Source organism: Microcaecilia unicolor, chromosome 11, assembly GCF_901765095.1.
Source record: "Microcaecilia unicolor chromosome 11, aMicUni1.1, whole genome shotgun sequence".
In the NCBI taxonomy this organism is placed as follows: Eukaryota; Metazoa; Chordata; class Amphibia; order Gymnophiona; family Siphonopidae; genus Microcaecilia; species Microcaecilia unicolor.
The window spans coordinates 125,763,664-125,787,516 of NC_044041.1; the positions used below are offsets into that span (position 1 = coordinate 125,763,664).

Genomic DNA, 23,853 nt, shown 5'->3' on the forward strand with positions numbered 1-23,853 from the left:
TCGCCTTAGTTGATCATTTCAAATATCTAGGAGTTTATTTTGATAGGTAATTTTCCCTTTGATATGCAAATTTCAATAGTTGCAAAAAAATGCGTTTTTGCCATTGGTGTGCTGGAGTGGGCTTTCATGGGCTTGTGAGAGCCATTTGTTGTGGTCCAACATAGCACTCAAGAAAAAAAAATCTAGGTGTAATTGTAGACAATACGCTGAAATCTTTTGGCCAGTGTGTGGCGGCGGCCAAAAATGCAAACCGGAAAGGGATGCAAAATAAAACTAAGAATATTATAATGCCTCTGTATCGCTCTATGGTGTGACCTCACCTTGAGTATTGTGTTCAATTCTGGTCACCATATCTCAAAAAAGATATGGAGGCGTATTTTCAAAGCACTTAGCCTTACAAAGTTCCATAGGTTACTATGGAACTTTGTAAGGCTAAGTGCTTTGAAAATGAGCCCCATAGTGGAATTAGAAAAGGTTCAAAGAAGAGTGACCAAAATGATAAAGGGGATGGAACTCCTTCCATATGAGTAAAGGCTAAAGAAGTTAGGCCTCTTCAGCTTGGAAAAGAGATGGCTGAGGGGGGATATGATTGAGATCTGCAAAATTCTGAGTGGAGTAGAATAGGTGAAGGTGAATTGATTTTTCACTCTTTCAAAAAGTACAAAGACCTGGGGACACTCATGGAAATACTTTTAAAACAAATAGGAGGAAATATTTTTTCACTCAAAGAATAGTTGAGCTCTAGAACTCGTTGCCGGAGGATATGGTATCAGAGGTTAGCGTATCTGGGTTTAAAAAAGGTTTGCGACAAGTTATTGGAGGAAACATCCATAGTCTGTTATTGAAATGGACATGGGGGAAGTAACTGGTTGCCCTGGGATTGGTAGCATTGAACTGTAGGCACAAAACAAGCACTATATACAGAACTATCCCCTGGATTCTATATAAGGCACTTAAATTTCACTTGTTGATCACCAAATAAATTATGTGATTGCATTACATTTCTTTTGATTATCTGTGCCACCAATTCCTCTCCCGTAGTGAATTGCACTACAAATGTAGTTATCTTATCAAGAGAATCCTCTTGTTGCTCTTTTTTTTGTAATAGTAGTTCTCTATTATTACATTTTGCTCTTCAATAAGCAGATTTAACCACATTTAATGGATATCCTATTTTTTCCAAGTGTTTTCCAAATTGTTTAGCTTGATGTTTAAAATCATTCTCTCACACAAATTCTCCAGAATCTCAAGAATTGTGAAAAGGGCAGGTTGTTTTTCAACTTCCTCGGATGACAGCTTTGATACTGTAGAAATGTATTCCTATCTGTAGATTTGCAGAGTACTTTTGTCAACAGTTCTTGTCATAAGTACATAAGTCCTTCAATTGTTATCTCAATGGGGCTCATTTTCAAAAGAAAAGGACGTCCATCTTTTGACATAAATCGGAAGATGGATGTCCTTCTTCTCCCAGGGACGTCCAAATCGGTATAATCGAAACCCGATTTAGGACGTCTCCAACTGCACTCCATCGCAAAGACGGCCAAAGTTCAAGGGGGCGTGTCGGAGGCGTAGCGAAGGCGGGACTTGGGCATGCCTAACACTTGGACGTCCTTGACCCATAATCGAAAAAAACAAGGACATCCCTGAAGAACACTTGGACGTTTTCACCCGGACCTGTTTTTCTTACGACTATGGCACAAAAAGGTGCCTGAAATGACCAGATGACCACCGGAATCGGGGATGACCTCCCGTTACTCCTCCAGTGGTCACTAACCCCCTCCCACCCTCAAAACACATCTTTCAAAATATGTCGTGCCAGCCTCTATGCCAGCCTCAGATGTCATACTCAGGTCCATGACAGCGCATGCAGGTCCCAGGAGCAGTTTTAGTGGGTACTATTGTGCATTTCAGACAGGCAGACCCAGGCCCATACCCTCCCTACCTGTTACATTTGTGGAGGGAACAGCGAGCCCTCCAAAACCCACCAGAAACCCACTGTACCCATATATAGGTGCCCCCTTCATCCGTAAGGGCTATGTTGGTGGTGTACAGTTGTGGGTAGTGGGTTTTGGGGGGCTCAGCACACAAGGTAAGGGAGCTATGTTCCTGAGAGCAATTTATGAAGTCCACTGCAGTGCCCCCTAGGGTGCCCGGTTGCTGTCCTGGCATGTCAGGGGGACCAGTGCACTACAAATACTGGCACCTCCCATGACTAAATGGCTTGCATTTGGCCGTTTTTGACATGGACATCTTTGGTTTCTAAAATCGCTGACAGTCAGAAATGTCCATGTCTAGGGACGACCAAATCTAGGGACGTCCAAATTTAAGGACTTGGACATCCCTGACGGTATTTTCAAAATGAAAGATGGACATCCATCTTGTTTCAAAAATACGGGTTTCCCCGCCCCTGGATTTCGCCGTTTTGCAAGGACGTCCCTTTTGAAAATGGCCCTCAAAGTCTAAAAATTGCCCCATCCTCTTAAAACACATGCTGGTAAACTGAATTTTCTCATAACAGGAATTTAACCAAATAACAAATTGATCTAATTCTTTTTCATCGCCTTGCCAGATTAAAAAAAATATCATCGTTTAACCGTTTCCAAACAGCCATCTTAGAAATGAACGGTGAATTTTTGATCCATTTTTTCTTAAAATTGGTCATAAATAAATTTGCTATAGATGGCGCAAACATGGCCCCCATCGCTATTCCTGTAATCTGTAAATACAGCTCGTCTTGAAATAAAAAATAATTCTCCATTAATGCTAACAGTTAATTTCAACAAACATTCTGTTGGAATTCTTGATTCCAATACCCCTGATACTATCTCCAAAGCTTCTAATTGGGGAATGGAGCTATATACAGGTAATGATGTAGATTTTCACATCAAACATATAAATGACAAGTGACCGACTCACCCGCAAATGCGCAGTAGAGACTTCCCTCTCTGTCCCGCCCTCGCGTCAAGACGTGATGATGTCAGAGGGCGGAGCAGAGAGGGAAACAGACGCTGCTGCTGCTGCTGGAGCCTGGAGATGAAGCAACATCGCCGGCGCACCAACCTCCACCCCCCCATCCCCGACGTCGCCGCTCCCACCCCCTCCGTATCAGGCCCACTGACATGAAAGCACCTCTCACCTCCATGTGGAAGCGCTGCAGGCAGCAGCAGAGCGATCTGCTGCTGCCTGCAGTGCTTTCACACAGAGGTGAGAGGCGCTCTCATGTCAGTGCAGGGGGCCCGGCATGGAGGGAAGAGGGAGCGGCGACGAGGAGGGTAGCTGGACATGGGGGAGGGCAGGGGGGAGAGAGGAGGGTTGCTGGACATGGGGAGAGAGCAGGACAGAGAGGAGGGTTGCTGGATATGGGGGGAGGGCAGGGGAGAGAGCAGGGTTGCTGGACATGGATCGATGGAGGGGAGGGCAGGGGAGAGAGGAGGGTTGCTGGACATGGGGGAGGGCATGGGAGAGAGCAGGGTTGGTGGATGGGGGGGAGGCCAAGGGAAAGAGGAGGGTTGCTGGATATAGGGGGAGGGCAGGGGAGAGAGGATGGTTGGTGGGCGGGGGGAGGCCAGGGGATACAGGAGGGCTGCGGGACATGGGGGGAGGGCAGGGGAGCAGGGTTGCTGGACATGGATGGATGGAGGTGAGAATTATTACATTTTGCAAAACACAAATCTCGCCCGTTTTAACGGGCTTAACGGCTAGTATTCTATATACTGCGCACAGCAACGAAATTTACCCGTATGCTCATACCACATGTAGGTTTACACGTATGCCTGGACTTAGGTGTATTCGCACATAAGGGTGGTAGAGCATGCCTAGGTGGAATATTTTACTGTGCACAATATTTAGGCATGATATATAGAATCTAGTCCTATACAGTGGCGATCCTAGCCGGCATGACACCCGGGGAGGATCGCCGATGCGCCCCCCCCCCCCCCCCCCGGCGAAATGACTCCCCCTCCCGGGTGCACGCCACTGGGGGGGGGGGGGTGCCGCGGCGCGCGCCTGTCAGCTGAGTTCGCTGACTTCGCTGCAGCTCCCTCTGCCCCAGCCGGAACAGGAAGTAACCTGTTCCGGGGCAGAGGGAGCTGCAGCAAAGTTAGCGAACTCAGCTGACAGGAGCGCGCCGCGGCACCTCCCCAGCGGCGTGCACCCGTGGCGGACCGCCCCCACTGCCCCCCCCTTGGTACGCCACTAGTCCTATATGCCTTTATTTTTGCTTATGAGGACAATAAAGATATTTCTATATAAAAACAATAGCAAACGCTTATGACTGCCTGTGTGGATCTTTTTTACTTGATAGCTTTTTAAAAAAATTTATTTTAAAGCTTCCCATATGTACATACATAAAAATGGAAGTCACTAAACCAGCAAAAAAATTATTGTAGCTGGTAGAAACAGTAGTAATAAACTCTCTGTATTTTGTGCTCATTTTTCTACACTGTTCTATACAATCCAGTAATACATGGCCAAATCTCATTGAGGATATCCTGTTTTCTGATGGGTTCATCTTAATTGTTGTTGTAATTTGCCTTGAGAAGCCTGGTGTTATGAAGAAGGAATATATTGAAATTAAATGGAAGTAAAATTAAACTCTCCTTTCTTTGGGGCACATGAAATCATATTGTTGCTTTATTTCTTTTGTAGGAGATCACATTTTAGATGCACAAATGGATTATTCTGTTTTGAGCATATTTCAGGGACAAGTGGTTTTATAAATTAAAATAATAAAAATAAATATTTTGGTTTTAAGCAGATCTAGCATTTGTTTAGACATAACTAAATAGGCTATAAGCCCCTAATGCAATCCATTGGTTTTCTTATATTTTGTTCTTGTGCAGACTTATACTGTACCAAAACTGAAAAATCCTATCCATTCTTTCTGGACAATAATAATAACATCATGACAGCAAGTCAATGGATAGGTCTGAAACATTTAACAATGTTAAGATTAGCATATCTACACAACCTGGCATTTAAAAGTCTATCCTTTAATGATGCCGCATGTTCAGAAATCACAGCCATAAGTACACACTGAAACTGTACGAATTTTACTCCAGTTATAATTAAGTGTACTTCTACCCTTATCCTACTCTGTATTGTTCACTAGAAGCTGTAGTCTCATCCCCAGAGACTTATCAGCCTCATTGGGATTACTTTTCTCTATATGCTACTATATATTCGTCCCAGAGTTGTATTCTCTTTTCTGGAAGCTTATCAGCTTCCTTGCACCTACTGTTACTCTATTTTCCACTCTGTATATATTCCCGGAGTTGGTACTCTCCTCTCAGGAACCTGTAAGCCACATTGAGCCTACTGCTATGCGGGAAAATGTAGGATACAAATGTAATAAATAAATAAAAATTACTAATTGTATTGTACTTTTTGCAAATGTTTACTGTTAGCCACATTGAGCACAAACTTGTTTGGGATAATGCGGGATATAAATGTTATAAATAAATAAATAAAATAGCAGGCGACCACCCAATTTATTTTCCATTTAAAATTATTATCTTTGTGTGAACCTGACGGCTAATAGTGTGCTGCTTGCTATTTTGTAGTTTGGTGGTGTATTGTTTGCCTGCATAATATAATCGCACTTGCAAATATTTTAAGCACCTGATTTCCGACCAGATCACATTCATATATGTGACCTGACAAAACAGAGAAGATCACTGTGTAGTGTATCTAGATTTTCAGAAAACTTTTGATATAGTTCCTCATGACAGACTCCAGAAAAAATTAGGCAAGATTCTGGAGAGGACTAGGAATTGGTTACTGGACAGAAAACAGAGGGTAGGGTTAAATGGTTATTTCTCTCAATGAAGGAAGGTGAACAGAGGAGTGCCTCAGGGATCAGTACTAGGACTGGTGCTATTATAAATGATATGGAAATCAGAACGACGAGTGAGGTGATTAATTGCAGATGACAGAAAACTATTCAAGATTGTTAACACATGTGTAGACTGTGAAATATTGCAGGAAGACCTTAGGAAATTGGAAAACTGGGTATCCAAATGGCAGATGAAATTCAGGGTCCTTTTTAAAAGGGAAATACTGCCGGGCTACCGCAGCAGCCCAGCGCTAGTTCCCTCCCACAGAGCGCATTTCTAGCACTGCAAAAATATTTCAATTTTTGTAATGCCTATGTGTATCTGGCGGTAATCGGGCAGTTACGCACGCTGCCTGGTTACCACTGGGTTAGCGAGGGAGCCCTTAGCGCCATCTCAATGGGGTTCGCGCAGGAGCCCTTACCGCCACCTTAATGGGTAGCAATAAGTGCTCCACCCTGAAATGGCCGCATGACAAGTCATGGTCACTTGCCGCATGGCCATTTCTTTAAGAAGAGGGAAACCTGTCTTTTACCTGCTGTGGTAAAAGCGGGCTTCGGTGCACGTCAAAAACACCTGCTGATGCCGGTGTAGGCCTCCTTTTGCCGCAGCTTTATAAAAGGGCCCCTTAATGCAAGCTTATGCACATTGGAAAGAATAATCCGAAACACAGTTACCTGATACTAGGGTCCACCTTGGGGGTCAGAACTCAAGAAAAAGATCTAGGTGCCATTGTAGATAATACACTGAAATCTTCTGTTCAGTGTGCGGTGGTAGCCAAAAAAGCAAACAGGATGCTAGGAAAGGGATGGTGAATAAGACCGGAAATAATATAATGCCTCTGTATCGCTCCATGGTGTGACTGCACCTTCAGTACTGCATTCAGTTCTGGTCGCCGTATCTCAAAAAAGATATAATGGAATTAGAAAAGGTTCAAAGAAGAGTGACCAGAATGATAAAAGTGATGGAACTCCTCTCACATGAGGAAAGGCTGAAGAGGTTAGGGCCCTTCAACTTGGAAAAGAGACGGATAAGGGGAGATATGATTGAGATCTACAAAATCCTGAGTGGTGCAGAACAAGTAGAAGTAAATCAATTTTTTACTCATTCCAAAAGTACAAAGACTATGGGGCACTCAGGGAAGTTACATGGAAATAGTTTTAAAACAAATAGGAGGACTATTTTTCCACTCAACGAATAGTCAAGCTCTGGAACTTTTTGCCGGAAGATGTGATAACAATGGTTAGCATATCTGGGTTTTAAAAAGGTTTGGACAAGTTCCCGGAGGAAAAGTCCACAGTCTGCTATTGAGACAGACATAGGGAAGCAACTGCTTACCCTGGGATTTGTAGCATGGAATGCTGCCATGATTTGGATTTCTGCCAGGTACTTGTGACCTGGCTTGGCCACTGCTTGGAAACAGGATACTGTGCTAGATGGACCACTGGTATGACTCAGTATGGCTACTCTTATGTTCTTATGTTATGTGTTCGAATTCGGGTAATTACTGAGTAAATGCTGTTATCTCATGCATATACATTGTGCATATTTGGGGAAAACATTGGTGTTACGGTACTTGAGGTTGGGCAGGCATGTTTCTAAACATAACTGGCTCTGAACAGCCCTCTTCCATGAAGATAGCTCTTCCCTCATTATTCATTAAATAGTAGTAATAAAAAATATCTAGTGAACATTTATAATATACCACTGCATTCCACAACACACAAGGAGCATGTTCTCACTTTCCATCTGTCTCTTTTGATCTAGGCACAAGGGGGGGGGGGGGGGGAGATTTTAAATACTCGACAGCTTTTTAATTTATTTGAAAACTTCCCATATATGTAGATATAAATATCATGAAACCAAAACTGAATATACACTGTTCTATATAATACAGTAATACATGGCCAAATTTTAGTGAAGATATCATGCTTACTTTTGGAGTCATCTGAACTGTTGTTGTAATCTACCTTGGAAAGCCTGGTGCTATAAAGATTGAAAGTAAAATTAAACTCTTCTTATTGGGGCACATGGAATCACATCTTTTTACCTCATCTCTTTTGTACAAATGGATTATTCTGTTTTGAGAATGTTTCAGGGACACGTGGTTTTCATAAGACAAAATAATAAAAATAAATATTTTCTTTCATGCAGATCTCTCATTTGTTTAAACATAACTAAATGGGCTATAAGCCCCTAATGCTGTCCATTGGCTTTCTTATATTTTGTCCTTGTGATGACTTATACTGTGCCAAAACTGGAAATACAGTGAGACAGAATAATAGAATTCAGTAACATCCAAAACATATTCACATAATTGTGTTCTTATTTAGGTAATAACTGAGAAAATGCTGCTGAAAATGACTTGAAGAAGAAATATAAATATATATCACAAAACTGGAAAATGCTGACACATTTAGACTGGACAGTTCTGAACGAAGGAAATCCTTCCCTCATTATTTAATATCTTTCATTAAATAGTAATAATAAACAATATTAAGTGCATTTGTATAATATACCAATGCATTCCACAAAACAAAACGAGCAAGATCCCACAAACTATCTTTCTCTTTTGATCTAGGCACAGGAAATAAAAAGATTTTAAATGCTCCCCTAATTTATGTTTAATGTGGGATATAAATGTCATAAATAAGTAAATAAATAAATAAATAGAAACGCTGAATGTTGAGCACCTGATTCTCATAACATGATGTCTGTTTTAGTGGCCCTTTACCAGGGGAAAAAAATCTCTGCACGAATATAATAACCTGCCCCTCCAACTGACACACTGATTAAGATTTATAACAAACTACTTCCTCTGTGTACATCCGTATGCTGCACAAGCTGGAATGTTTGAAAATATAAATGAGATTAAAAATAAAAATGCTGCAAACAATAAAGAAGAACGTGGATGAAGCAGCTATCGGTTTGCTTTGTTTTGAGCGAACGCAGAACGACAGCTGCACGAAGAAGGGGAAACACAGATTAACCTAAGTGGCTTCTACTATTGACGTCACTTCATCTTCTGTTCTCAATGCATCCTCTTTGCCGGTAGGTGAGCTTGGGAACGTCTTGGTTCCCTATATTCCCCACGCTAATAGGGCTAAAGGAAAGAGGGTGGGGGGGGGGGGAGTTATGTTTTTCGCTTCTGATTGGTCAGAAGTCTTGGAGGGGGCGGGAGAAAGTAAAGTCTTTCTTCCTTGTCAGGCCTTAGCTGGAATGGTCGTGGCGGGAAATTATGAACGGGCGGGTTCAGTTCTGTCTTGGATGAGGAAGCCGAACTAGGCGTTTTTTGCATCATCAAAGTCGGTTTCCATATCGTATTTTTGCTACTGCGGGATTAATTTTCTTTTAGTTTCTAAATCTACCTCGCCCCCTCCGGTTAAGGTACCGCTATGGCGCCGCAGTTGCGGGTGTCTGCCACTGCTATAGCGCAGGAGCTGCAAACGTTTGGCCTGGAGCTGGAAGAGGGGGAAGAGGAACAGACCTTGCTGGAGAGAAGTGAGTGAGCCATCAAAGGGGTAAAGCCCTCCTCCCATAGGTCTTTTAGGGCACTCTTTTAAAATCTCTCTTCCTCCAATCATTCATCTGTTGTGGAAAGCAAGCAGTCTTGTATGTTTGTGAGACACGTTCTTTTCACATTATCACCTTTTCTACATTCTGTGCTATTACTCTTATGCTTGCTGGGTTTGGAGACGAACATTGGGCAAAGAAGACAGGGTGGTAAGGTGTCTATTATTGTCCCATCTCCCATTATTATTTAATCTAGACTTGGAGCCTCTCCTAGCCAAAATTAGACAAGATCTCTGTATTACTGGCATTCAGTTTAATCATTAAAGTTCAAATTATCAGCTTATGCTGATGAGGGTTTGATAAGTATAAAAATATGTCAACAGTCATTATCTACCCTTACTTAAATTGTTTCATTCTTCTCCATCTCAGGCTATATTGAATATTCCTTTTAATGATCTTTGCATCCCATTTACTATTCCCAATTGCCAATTTAAATGAGTTATTTTCTCTATTAAATAACTGGGTATTTACTTTGACAGAGAACTTGCTTCCTCAGCGAAGACCAACATGGACAAAATCCTTTCATGATAGGACCTTTTGGATTCCTTAAAAATGGTTATTGCCCTTAAAATATTATATTGTCTCAATATGTTCCCTATTTTATTTCCAGCTTCCTTTATACCTCATTAGAAAAAATCTTGTCTAAATTGTTGTTACTATCACCTGGTATGGCCTTACCTCATAAGGATATTAAGTATTGCCACACTGGGACAGACCAACGGTCCATCAAGCCCAGCATCCTGTTTCCAACAGTGGCCAGTCCAGGTCACAAATATGTGGCAAGATCCCAAAAAAGCTCAATACATTTTATGCTGCTTATCCCAGAAATAAGCAATGGATTTTCCCCAAGTCCATTTTAATAATGGTCTATGGATTTTTCCTTTAGGAAGCTGTCCAAACCTTTTTAAAACCCTGCTAAACTAACTGCCTTTATCACATTCTCTGGCAATGATTTCAAAAGTCTAATTACACGTTGAGTGAAGAAAAATTTCTCTGATTCGTTTTAAATTTACTACTTTGTAGCTTTACTACATGCCACCTAGTTCTAGTATTTTTGGAAAGAATAAACAAACGATTCACATCTACCCATGCCACTCCACTCATTATTTTATAGACCTCTACCATATCTCCCCTCAGCTGTCTTTTCTCCAAGCTGAAGAGCCCTAGAAGCTTCAGCCTTTCCTCATAGGGAAGTCGTCCCATCCCCTTTATCATTTTTGTCACCCTTCTCTGTACCTTTTCTAATTCCACTATATCTTTTTTGAGATGCGGCGACCAGAATTGAACACAATATTGGAGGTGTGGTCGCACCATGGAGGCATACAAAGGCATTATAACATCCTATTTTTGTTTTCCATTCCTTCCTAATAATACCTAACATTCTGTTTGCTTTCTTAGCTGCCGCAGCATACTAAGCAAATGGTTTCAATGTATTATCAACGATGACGCCTAGATCCCTTTCTTGGTCTGTGACTTCTAACGTGGAACCTTGCATTACGTAGCTAGTTTCATTTCTAATCCGATTGTCAAAATTACTTACAACCTCCTTAAAGAACTGGACAAATGTATGGATATCCTTGTCTCAATCTCTACAATACTCTCTTTAGTTTAATTCCAATATATTGATTTGTGCTCAATATCGTGGCCTCATTGGCAGCATATATTTGGGATATTAATGACGTATTTGACTCTGACTCAGTTGGAAATCATTTGCCACTTTACAATCCCAATTCAGTCTTCCTGACACTGCTGTTTATCAGTGGCTTCAGCTATCACATGCTATTAAATCTGGCATTTCATGCTCCAGTCTCCCTGCCACGCCTTCTTTACTCTCCCACTGTAAGCAGTTTATGGCTACAGGGCATGCAACGTCCTACTTTTATAGGTTGCTACAATCATTAAATTATGTTAAATTGAATAGCTTGAAAAAGATTTGGCAGGAAGATACTGATTTTACATTACATGATAAAGACTGGAACTCCTTTTGGTGTATTAATTTCAATGCATCTTGATCTGCAAATGTTACGCAATCTGTTCTTTTTAATGCATAGAGCTATTTGGACCCCCATAAGATCTCACCTGATTAACCCTTCCCTATCTTAAAAATGCTGGTCTTGTGACAAAGAATTGGGTTCCCTGAAACATCTTTTATTTGAATGTCTTCACCTTCAGATGTAATGGTCCTTGCTATAAAGTGTTATTTACATTTTAAATATGTTATACTGAAATCTCTTTGCTTTCAAGATTTGTTAATACAATCTGAATGCTCTTTACTGTATTCTTTGCAGTCTCTTGCTCTAAAAATTATTTTAAATTTGTGGAAGAATTTATGTATTCCTCAGCGACCCTCCAGACCGGTCAAGACGCTTGGATTATGCACGCCTAGCCAGCAGAGGGAGATTGAGAACAATAACCTTTAACTGTGTACATATAACCTGTGGCCTAACCATATATATCCAGTATATCTCAGTCTCCAGCAGAGGGTAGACATGCAGCCTGTGCAGCTTGTCCGGTCTGCTAGGATTTAGATAATTTCTCAGGAGATTAGTTTAATTTTTTCTTCCCTAGGGAAAAGAGGAAATCCCTGTGCCTGGAATACCTTCGTGTGCTAGGGGTTGCTGGGTCCAGTGGGGCCTGCCATTGTCCCCTTTGGGGTGTCACACCCGGGTGGCCAGGTCCCTCCCCTGGCTGGCTCTCCCTTTTTGGGCAGCTTTGTGCCTCGGCTACAGTGTAGTGCTGCAGCCTTGAGTGCCTGGTAGTCTTTAGCAGTGGGGCTCAAATAAGGTTAAAAAAAAAAAAGAGACAAGTAAGACGAGCTACAGGAGCTGCACCCCGTTTTTTCCGGGGTTGGTCAGATGGCCTCGGAGAGCGAGGCTTGCAAGGTTTCTGGTAAGGTGTTTGTTTGCCTTTACTATTTTTGCGCTTTTAGTTTGGATCAGCTGTTTCTTTTGTGTTCGGGGCATGTTGGGGGAAGCTCCTTCGCTGTCGGTCTTGTGCGCGTCGGGGTTTAGATGCAGTGGGCAGTTTGTGCCGGGTTTGTGGAAAGCCCAAGTCTCAAGCCTCCGCGCCGCCAGTGTTAGCGGCGGAGGTTCCCGTGGCCGGTCTACATGAGGTTGAGGAACCTCATGCGGGAGTTTCAGCGGCGGTTCCGATTTTGGTGGGAACCGCCGCCATCTTGGATTTGGCTCAAGCGGGAGCTGAGCGATCGTGGCACCACAGGGAATCCCGTTTGCGGGGCAATCTGCAGGGGTGGAAGCCTCTGGAAGAATGGGGTTTTCCTATGGATTTTATATGGAGTATGTTTCAAGCCTGGAAGGTGGGCCGTCGCGGAGAGGAGCCCCTTAGTCTAGTACGGGGGGGGGGGGGGGGTGGGCTCGCTAAAAGACCGCATGTGGAGTGGTCTGAGGAGAAGGAGATTTTTTCTTCCTCAGATTCTGAGGGCGATTTTAGTCCACTGGAAGAGGCGAGTGGTCTCTGGAAGGACAAGATAAGGAGCTTGCGTTGCAGGAGAGGACCCTTCGGTTTTCGGATTTTTCACAGGGATGAATTATCTGAACTTATTGATCAGGTGTCTGCTACCTTAAAATTTGATCCTGCGGAGGTCCCGCTGGGGGATGGGAAGTAGGTGGACCCGTTGGTTAAGGGAATCACTACTACTACTACTAATCATACCAGTCGTACAAAGTGCTTCACAACTGAACATGAAGAAAAGACAGTCCCTGCTCAAAAGAGCTTACAATCTAAATCAGGACAGACAGGACAAATAAGGGATAAGGGTAGGACAGACAGACAGGACACATAGGGAAAAGGGACTATTGAAGAGAGGAAGACAAGATAAAGGTTATGAGCAGGTGACAAGTTAGGAATTAAAAGCAGCATCAAACAGGTAGGCCTCTAGCCCGGATTTGAAGGCGGTCAGGGATGGAGCTTGACATAATGGCTCAGGAAGTCTATTCCAGGCATAAGGTGTGGTGAGATGAATGGAGTTTGGAGTTAGCAATGGAGGAGAAGGGTGCAATTAGGAGAGATTTGCCTAGTGAACGGAGTTCCTGGGAATGAGTGTAGGGAGAGATGGGGGGTGGAGAGGTAGTGAGGGCAGCAGAGTGAATGCACCTATAGGTTAATAAGAGGAGCTTGAACTGTATACGAAAACGGATAGGGAGCCAATGAAGTGACTTCAGAAGAGGGCTGATATGGGCATAGCGACTTTGGCTAAATATTAATCGTGCAGCAGAATTTTGAACAGATTGAAGAGGAGAGAGATGACTGAGTGGAAGACCTGTGAGAAGCAAGTTGCAGTAGTCCAAGCGAAAGGTGATGAGAGTGTGGATGAGGGTTCTGGTAGAGTGCTCAGAAAGGACGAGGGCGAATTTTGGCGATATTATAGAGGAAGAAACGACAGGTTTTAGTAATCAGTTGAATATGTGCAGAGAAGGAGAGGGAGGAGTCGAAAATGACCCCAAGGTTACAAGCAGATGACACAGGAAGAATGAGGGTGTTGTCGACAGAAATAGTGGGGGAAGGGGAGAGCTTGGTTTAGGTGGGAAAGATAAGGAGCTCAGTTTTGGACATATTGAGCTTCAGGTGGCGGTGAGACATCCAGGCAGCAATGTCAGACAGGCAGGCAGATATGTTGGCCTGGATTTCTGCCGAGATTTCTGGTGTGGAGAGGTAGATCTGGGAGTCATCAGCGTAAAGGTGATTATTGAAAACTGTGGGCTGAGATTAGAGCAGCAAGGAGGAAGTATAGATGGAGAAAAGGAGAGGTAGAATCAGGCGGGTATCCGCTCTTTACCCATGAACGCAGACCTGAGGGACATGATAAAGCAGGAGGGTATTCCCCGGAGGCTCAGTGTAAAGTGGCTCGGGCCATAGCTAAGCTGTATCCTGTTCCCCAGGAGGACAGAGATTTTTCTTAAGCCCCGGCCGTGGTGACGTCAGTGACTAAGGCTACAGCTATTCCGGTGGATGGTGGGGCTGCGTTGCGGGATCCCCAGGATAGGAAGTTGGAGACCTTTCTGAAGCGGAGTTCGATTTGTCTGCTTGGTGTTACAAGCTTCTATTTGTGGAAGTCTGGTACCTCGTGCATGTTTCCGCTGGGCTGGGAGGCTCCTCGATAGCCCGCCGTCTGATATGGCCTGCTGGATTCAGGATTTGGCAAAGTTGGAGATGGGGGTCATCTTTTTTGGCGGATGCGCTTTATGACTTGTTACGGGCATTGGCAAAGAACATGACCCTAGCGGTGGCAGCTCATCGGGTCCTGTGGTTGCGGGGCTGGGTCACGGATGCGACCTCTAAGTCAAAACTTTGTTCGCTCCCTTTTAAGGTTCTTTGCTTTTGGGGGAGGAGTTGGACAAGTTGGTGAGGGGGCTTGGTGATGCTAAGGTCCCTCGGCTTCCGGAGCCTTCATCCTAAGGCTTCTAGGGGGTCTGCGGTGCGCGGACGGTTTCGAGAAGCTAGGCGGTATCAGCCGGGTAGGTCTGGTGCGGACTAGGGTCATTTTTTTCCAGAGAACTCAGTCCTTTCGGGGTGGCCGCTGTGGAGGGCACGATCCTCTTCGGGAATGGCCGGTACGACCCGTGTTCTCAATGATGGTTTGGGGGCCCAGTCTCTGGTGCGCATGGGTGCTCGGTTACGCTTGTTTTGCCAGAGGTGGGTCCAGATTACGTCAGACCCAGTGGGTGCTGCAGGTAGTGAGAGATGGTTATGCGCTAGAGTTCGAAGGTCCTCTCTCCGATTTCTTCCTCCTGTCTTCTGTGCATTCGAGGTGTCTGATCGATTTAGGAGCTGTAGTTCCCGTTCCTCCAGGGAAAGGGGAACGGGTTGTTATTCCATTTATTTCGTGGTTCCCAAAAAGAGGGCTCATTTCGTCCCATTTTAGACCTCAAGAGAGTCAATGCAGCTCTAAAGGTTCCTCCTTTCGGATGGAGACTTTACGATCAGTAATTGTGGCGAATCAGAAAGGGGAATTTCTTCGTTGGACCTGACAGAGGCTTACTTGCACATTCCCATTCAGGCGGCGCATCAACGTTTTCTGCACTTTGTGGTCTTAGACGTTTCCAGCTTTGTGCGCTTCCCTTCAGTCTGGTGACAGCTCCTCACACCTTTTCCAAATTATGGTGGTTGTGGCCGGCAGCTCTGCGCTTGCAGGGCATTTTGGTTCATCCTTATGTAGACGATTGGTTGATTCGAGCCAAATCAAGGTCGGAGAGCGAGGAGGCCACCTCTCGTGTGGTAACCTTTTGCAGTCACTGGGCTGAGTTGTGAATCTGGCCAAGAGTCAGCTAGTACCTTTGCAGTCCCTAGAATATCTGGGGGTGCGTTTCGATACGAAGAAAGGCCGGGTGTTCTGACAGCTTCCCGCATTTCCAAGTTGCAGAAGCAGATTTCGGCAGCTCTGTGCACAGAGGGTGCCCTCGGCTGTTGTGCGTAAATTCAGGTCTTGGGTCTGATGGCGGCAATAATAGAGGTAGTTCCTTGGGCCAGGGACCATATGAGACAGTTGCAGGGAACTCTGTTGAGTCGTCGGTCTCCTCAGTCCCAGTGTTTGGAGGAGAGATTTCTTCTGCTGGAGGTACTCAATGCAGCTCCACTGGTGGCTTCACTCTCTGAATCTAGCGAAGGGCATGCCGCTAGACAATCCGAATTGGGTAGTGCTTACCACGGATACGAGGTCCGAGGGGCTGGGGGCTCATTGTCTGTCAGGTAACCCTTGGATGTTGGAGGAAGCGTGTTGGTCCATCAATCGCCTAGAGACGTGAGCAATTCGGTTGGCTCTTTGGTCCTTTCAGGGTCTTCTCAAAGGCAAGGCAGTCAGGATTCTTTCCGACAATGTCACAGCCGTTCGCATATGTAAATCGGCAAGGGGGAACGAGGAGTCAAGCACTAGTTGTAGAGGCAGCAGAGTTAGTGTTTTTGGGCAGAAAGAAACTCATCTTCAGGCTCTCTCGGCGGTACACCTAGCAGGGGTAGACAACGTGAGCGTGGACTTTCTGAGCAGGCACACGTTGGATCCCATAGAGTGGTATCTCCATCCCTCAGTCTTGATCGTATGGTGTTGGATCTAATGGTGTCGGCCGATAATGCTCAGGTCCCTCGATTTTTCAGTCATTGAAGGGATCCTCAAGCCGAGGGGATTGACGCATTGGTGCTCCCGTGGCCGGATCAAGAATTGCTCTACGTGTTCCTGCGTGGCTGCTGGTGGGGCGAGTAGTGCAGTGTATCGGGCGTCATTTGGGACCCAGTGATACTGGTAGTACCCAATTGGCCTCGTCGTCCATGGTTCGGAGATCTGCTACATTTGCTAGTGCAGGAACCGATTCCGTTGGGGCCCGGGGTGAGATTGGTTCAGGGTCCGATCGAGATGGCTGACCCCTCTCTAGTCTCGCTTACAGCTTGGCTCTTGAGAGGCACAGATTAAGGAAGAAAGTGTCAATCACCCTGGCAGAAAACCTATGTTGCGGTCTCATAAGAGGTCTACTTCTTTGGCTTATGTGCGTGTGTGGCGGATTTTCAAGAATGGTGCCAAGAGCGGAGTTATCTTCCTTTGCGTGTTTTGATAGCGGAAGTTTTGTTTTTGCAGGACGGTTTAGACAGGGGTCTCTCGCTGTCTTTCCCTGAAGGTACAGGTGGCAGCCTCAGAGGTAAGTTCAGGGAGTATCCTTAGTGGCCTCTCCGGATGTGGGGCAGTTATTGAAGGCAGTGAAGTTGCTTTGGCTGCCACCATCGTCCAGTGGTTCCTCCTTGAGATTTGAATTTAGTTTTAGAGGCACTGGTAGGGCCTCCGTTTGAACCTTTGGCTTCCAGCACTCGTAAGGATCTTACTCTGAAAACAGTTTTTCTGGTGGCCATTTCTTCGGCGCGTAGAATTTCGGAACATCAGGCTTTGTCTTGTAGGGAGCCCTTCTTGTCTTTTGCTAGAGAGAAAGTTACTTTTACGGACGGTTCCTTCCTTCGTTCCTAAGGTGGTGTCCTCTTTTCATATAAATCAGGTAATTTTGTTGCCAGTGTTGGGTGATCGTTCGGGTGATCGTTCTCAACGTCGTTTTAGCTAAGTTGGATGTTTGACGCATTTTGCGTTCTTACTTGAGCAGAACACAGGATTTTCGAGCTTCTGTTAAGTTGTTTGTAGGTCCAAGAAAGGTACAGCGGCCTCCAAGGCAACTCTGGTGCGATGGTTTAAAAGAGACTATTGCTTCGGCATACTTGTTGAAGCGACTTGCGGTGCCTCCGATGCTTAAGGCACATTCTACTCGGGTGGTAGCCGCTTCCTGGGCGGAGAGTAGTTTTATTCCTCCGCAGGACATTTGTAAGGCAGCGACATGGTCTTCCATTCATTCGTGAAGCATTTTAGGATTGATATTCAAGCAAGAGACGATGCTGGCTTTGGAGCTGCAGTGTTGTCTTCTGGGTTTCAAGGTTCCCACCCTTAATTTTATACTGCTTTGGTACTTCCCAAGCGTCTTGACCGGTCTGGAGGGTCGCTGAGGAAGGTGCAGTTAGGCCTTACCTGCTAATTTTCTTTCCTCTAGACCCTCCAGACCGGTCAAGAGCCCGTCCATGTCAGACGTCTTTTTTGAGCCGTGTTCTGCTATGGCTATTTCTTTACTGTTTGAGTAAGTTTGGAGAAGTCTTTTCTCTAATATACTACAGAATGGGGTGCTTTGTTGTTCCGTCTGTTTCGGCACACTGTTGGATTTTATCTGTTGGGTTTCCAGGTACAGGGGTTTTGGGGTTAGATTTTTTTTCTCTGCTTTGCTAAGCGTATACTGGATATTTATGGTTAGGCATAGGTTGTATGTACACAGTTAAAGGTTAGTGTTCTCAGTCTCCCTCTGCTGGTAGGCGTGCTTAACCAAGCGTCTTGACCGGTCTGGAGGGTCTAGAGGAAAAAAAATTAGCTGGTAAGGCCTAATTTCACCATAGTCATTATTATCAATGGTGGTGCTTGTTATGCACCACCTATACATTTGAAGCATTATCTAGCAAAGAAATCAGTAAGATACATAAATACACAATAAATGGTCTCCTATTTCTTCTTTTGTTCAAGATACTGCCTGACTATATTTATGTCTCATGTGCATCACGATTCAAGGCTCTGTTGTTCTGTTTTGCTGTTTCTTGTTTTTCCTTTGTATTTTGCAAAATCTTTGAATAAAGAAACTTAGACTAAAGGGGTCTATATGGTCTATATCAGGGTGTCCCACCTCTGTCCTTTGAAGGCTGCAACCTAGTCAGGTTTTCAGAATTTCCCCAGTGAATATGCATGAGATCATTTGCATGCACAGACTCCATTGTATGCAACTAGAACTTATTAATTGTGGAAATCTTGAAAACTCAGCTAGGAGGGCTGAGGTGGGCCACCCTGGTCTATTCTTGAGCAATGGTTCTCAATGCAGTCCTCGGGACACACTTAAGCAGTCAGGCTTTCAGGATACCACAATGAATATTTATTTGGATTTTGCTCCCACCTTTTTCAGTAGTATTTCAAGGTGAGTTACATTCAGGTACACTGGGCATTTCTCTGTCTCTGGAGGGCTCACAATTTAATTTTGTACCTGAGGCAGTGGAGGGTTAAGTGACTTGACCAAGAACACGAGGAGCAACTGTGGGATTTGATCTGGTCACCTCTGGATGTTAAGGCTGGTGCTGTACCGACTAGGCTACTGCTCCATGGGAGAATTGCATAGGCTGCCTTTATTGTATGTAGATCTATCTCATGCATATTTATTGTGGGCATTCTGAAAACCTGACTGGCAAGGTGTGTATTGAGGACTAGGTTGAGAACCCTTTATTCTAGATTTAGCACATTTGTCCAGTCCAAAAGTCACGACTACATAGCTTTTCTATTAGGTGACGGTACTGCGTTTTGGATTAAGGCTAAAGCCGTAGCCGTAGGAGTTTAGTGGATTAAGTGTCATTAAAAAAAAAAAAAGTGGTGACAAGGCATTTTCCTGAAATGCCTTGCTGAATCTTGATGTTAGGCATGACAAACTGTCCCATCTTCACACTTCAGCTGGAGTGTGGCTACCCACACTTTCATGATGAATTTGATGTACTTAATCAATCCAGAGTTATATATATATATATATATATATATATATATATATATCAAAGCAGTTTATTATCTGTAAGTTGGGATCCTATCAAAAGCCAAAGGAGGGGTGAGAGAGCAAGACAGAAGGCTTCATTTCTCATCTGACCTCAGACAGTTCAAGAGTCAAAAGCCTCAGGCGCAATTTTGAAGAGAGGATGGCCATAGACTAACAGCATACTTTGAGGGGGAGGACGGAGGCCTGTTGATTGCTGCAGGGCTGTGCAGTGGCATGTTAAGGTCCTGATTTACTTAGTAAATCATCTTAATGAGCTTGAGCAAACCTATGCCCTATTGCACTACTAGTGTATAAGGAAAGAGAGTCTTACCTGTCATAAGTTTTGTGCTAGTTTATTTTTTAAAATAATTTTCTCAAGCCTTGGTAGATACTACACTAGAGGTGATCATAAGTAAAATCCCTTTCTGTTGAATGTCTGTCTGTTTCCCATGTGGGGGTCCTTGTGCTATGAGCTGGCGTAGATTGTAGTATGGTATATTTCAGGGATTTGTGCCATTCTCTCCTTCTGAGTTTAAACCCTGGTTTTCACATCTTTATTTGTTTAGGATTAGTTGGTGGTTGGAAAGTTTAGTACTGGTGGAGCAGGGAATACTTTTTTCAGGGACTCAGCTTCTCGGAACGTTGGCTGTAGGTTTTCTCTCATTTTTTTTTCTGTTTTTTTCGATCTCTAGATTGTATAGCATCAGAATGGGGTCTCTGTCTTGCTCTCTCTCTTATTCTCTGTGATTCCTTTGTTCTACAGTAGTAGAAATTCATCAAATATGAGGACCTTCCTTATGCTCCCTAGTGTAGTTCATATTATTCAGTGCAGAAAACGAGGAGAGGGATGCTGCAGTGGTGACACAGGCTGGAAACAGAAGACAGTAACAAATTTGCACAGATATGAGGCTATTGAAGCAAAGCACGGCAGTAGTTCCTTTACTACCTTCTGCAACAATAGCTCTATGATCAGGATACTAAAATGAACATTTAGTACTGTCAAAGACCATAAAAAATTCAAAATTAAAATGATCAGACACTTCAAAAACAAACCTGGAGGGTAACATGACAAGCTCTTTGCATAGATAAAATAGCCCTGATTTCCACAAATGACATGCTTTCTTATTGCCCAGATATACAGCAGTAAAAATACACCACCTTGTTAATCTTTGTGGGTATTTTTTCTGCCGATCAGTATTAAAAGCACTTGGCATCAATGTGCTTAAAAATGTGCAGTTTCACCTGATGAAGCCTGTCTTGGTGAAACAGGTCCCCGTTGGGATCTGAAGAAGAAAACACAAGTTAAAGTACTTTTTTTTTTTTTTATTGCTGTGTGACTGATTGCAGAAATATGAACTGATTAAGAGTTTTGATACAAGACTTTTGGTGTCTGAGGATCTGAAGGTGAAGAACAATGTGACAAGGCGACGGCCGTGGCCAGAAGGATGCTAGGCTGTGTGTAGAGGGGCGTAACCAGCAGAAGAAAGGAGGTGTTGATGCCCCTCTACAAGTCATTGGTGAGGCCCCACTTGGAGATTGTGTTCAGTTTTGGAGGCCGTATCTTGCTAAAGATGTAAAAAGACTGGAAGCAGTGCAAAGAAAAGCTACAAAAATGGTATGGGATTTGCGTTGCAAACCGTTACAAGGAGAGCCTTGCTGACCTGAACATGTATACCTTGGAGGAAAGGAGAAACAGGGGTGACATGATACAGACGTTCAAATATCTGAAAGGTATTCGCAAATGAACCTTTTTCGGAGACGGGAAGTCGGTTAGAACGACATTAATTGAGGTTGAAGGGGGGCAGACTCAGGACTGATGTCAGGAAGTATTTTTCATGGAGAGGGTGGTGGATATGTGGAATGCCCTCCCGCGGGAGGTGGTGGAGATGAAACGGTAATGGAATTCAAACGTGTGGGAATAAACACAAAGGAATCCTGTTTAGAAGGAATAGTTCCGCTGAATCTTAGCGGAGATTGGGTGGCGATGCCGGTAATTGGGAAACAAAATGGGAGCTTGGCAGACTTCTACGGTCTACGCCCTGATCGTGGACTGAATAGATAGGGATGGGCTGGAGTGTAAATTTTAAGGGGCTTTGACGCTAGCTCCAGAACTTAGTACAAGAACAGTGCTGGGCAGACTTCTACGGTCTGTGCCCTGAGAAAGGGAAGGACAAATCAAACTCGGGTATAGATATAAAGTATCTTGTTGGGCAGACTGGATGGACTGTACAGGTCTTTATCTGCAATCATTTACTATGTTACTATTTTAGTGGCATTGCACTGTATGGCATTGAATTTCGTTGGATGATGATGAAGAATTGAGCATGCAAATCTGACTTGCATTTTGAAAAATCAAGGGCCCTGTTTACTAAGTGCACTGTAGGCACACTAAGGGCCCTGTTTACTTAGGCGTGCTAGCGTTTTTAATACGTGTTAACCATGTACATGCATAACTGTGTACACGCCTACACTATTCCTATAGGTGCCTACACAGCGTGCACACTAATTGTAGGCCACGTTAAAAATGCTCATGCGTCTTAGTAAACAGGGCCCTAACTTTTTAGCACGCGCTAATGATGGACACCCATAGATGTCGCTAGCATTAGCGCGCCTAAAAGTTGGGCACCTACAGTGCAGCTTAGTAACAGGGCCCTAAATAAATAGGCTTTATCATAATATTTAAAATTAAAATTGAAGTGAATTTGTTTTGATTATCATCAAATATTTGGGAGGTTAGGGTTTGATTCCATTGATGTTTTAATTTTTTTTTTTGTTTCACAGTAATGAAAACAAACCCACAAGCAAAGTATTTTTTTCATTACTGTGCAAGTCCATAGGTTAAAATTATACATGGGTTCCACTGGAACCTGCAGAGGTTGATTATTGCCTCCAAAAGGACAGAGACATTGGAGGGGCTGATATTCAGAGCAGCTTCTAGTTGTATAAATGGCATTTAAAAAAAAATGTGGGGCGTTTTTATATGCATAAAAGTTGTGTACTTGAGCAGGAAGGGCTAGAGATTTGTGACTCATTTGTATGTTTAGGTAACATCATTCTGTTCCTTTAGCTTTGCATCCCCTGAAAGTTGGTCCAGAAACAAGATGTTCCCTTTAATATACGTATAGATTGTTGTTTTTTTTTACCTTTTTTCAATTTAGCGAGATGCGACTTCCAAAACTGAACACAATACTCCAAGTGGGGCCTCACCAATAACTTGTAGAGGGGCATCAACACCTCCTTCTTCTGCTGGTCACGCCCCTCTCTAAGCAGCCTTTAATATATGTATAGATTTTTTTTTAACCTTTTTTCAATCATATTATTGTAGACTAACCCAGAAACATATTACTTTATCTGAAATGTTATGTTACTACCTAAGTGAAATACATAGATTTAATCGTATCAAGAGATTGAATTCCTAGTTATGGTGCAGGACTCTTTTCTACCCATTTTACAATTTAGCTTAAGGCACGTTTTTGTGATCTCTTTATGGTTAACTTTTGAGTGCTTAACTCAAGCTGTCAGTCTTATCTTATCTTTTTTCTGTTCTTTTTTTTTTCTGCCAGTGGTAGAACTGTGTTCGATGTACAGTTTAAAAGAAGATGACATTGTAAACGAATGGATTGCTTTCAGTACGACTAAAAGGCTTTCCCTCACTGTGGACAATCTAAACGTCTTGGAGCATGAAGTAATTATGGGCAAAATTATATTTTTATTTGCATTGTACTTTTTCCTTTTCCCATTTGGCTTTCATGTGGTTTTCATGGGCAGTCATTGGCAATGACTGCCGTGTTCTTGAAAGCAGGGTTTTTGCTAACCATCAAGCATATGTGGAATTGGCTAGGTAGTCACTTCTGGGAGTTCTTTTACATAGTTGCCGCTTTGGTATATCAAATACAGGAAAACTATATGAAATTTGCTGACGGACTTAAGACCTATTTTGAACAGGCCTTTAATTTGGCCAATTATTAATAGGGGACAGAAGTGGCTCACTTGGGGGCCCTTTTACTAAAGAAATTATTTTCTAGCGCAGGGGCAGCACATAATCATCGCCACGCTCTGCTGATTACCACAGAATTAGCATGTGAGCCCGGTGGGAATAACACACCAATTGTGAAATTAGCACACGGCCATTACTGGTGCAAATTACAATTCCAAATGTCATGCTAGAAAGTGGCCAGAGAGAGTGTGGCTGACCCAAGCGCTAATTGCAACGCTGGCCACTTTCTATTGCAGCTTCGTAAAAGAACCCCTTCTTTTAAATTTGGTATGAATGTGTACTTTTCTTCTTTTACTTGATGTTCTTTTCCTTTATTTTTGTTGCTTGTGAACAGCTGTGACCTGTGTTCACAAATGTTGGT

General features: G+C 43.6%; 1 protein-coding gene across 1 annotated transcript in view; it reads left to right on the forward strand.

Annotated features, from left to right (window-relative positions):
• Positions 1–9,046: 9,046 nt before the first annotated feature.
• POLA2 (DNA polymerase alpha 2, accessory subunit) overlaps positions 9,047–23,853 on the forward strand; it is a 164,551-nt gene continuing 149,744 nt past the window's right edge. The window contains 2 exon segments of the mRNA XM_030219771.1: positions 9,047–9,332; positions 23,059–23,180. Coding sequence (XP_030075631.1) covers positions 9,227–9,332; positions 23,059–23,180 — 228 coding nt within the window. The 5' untranslated portion in view covers positions 9,047–9,226.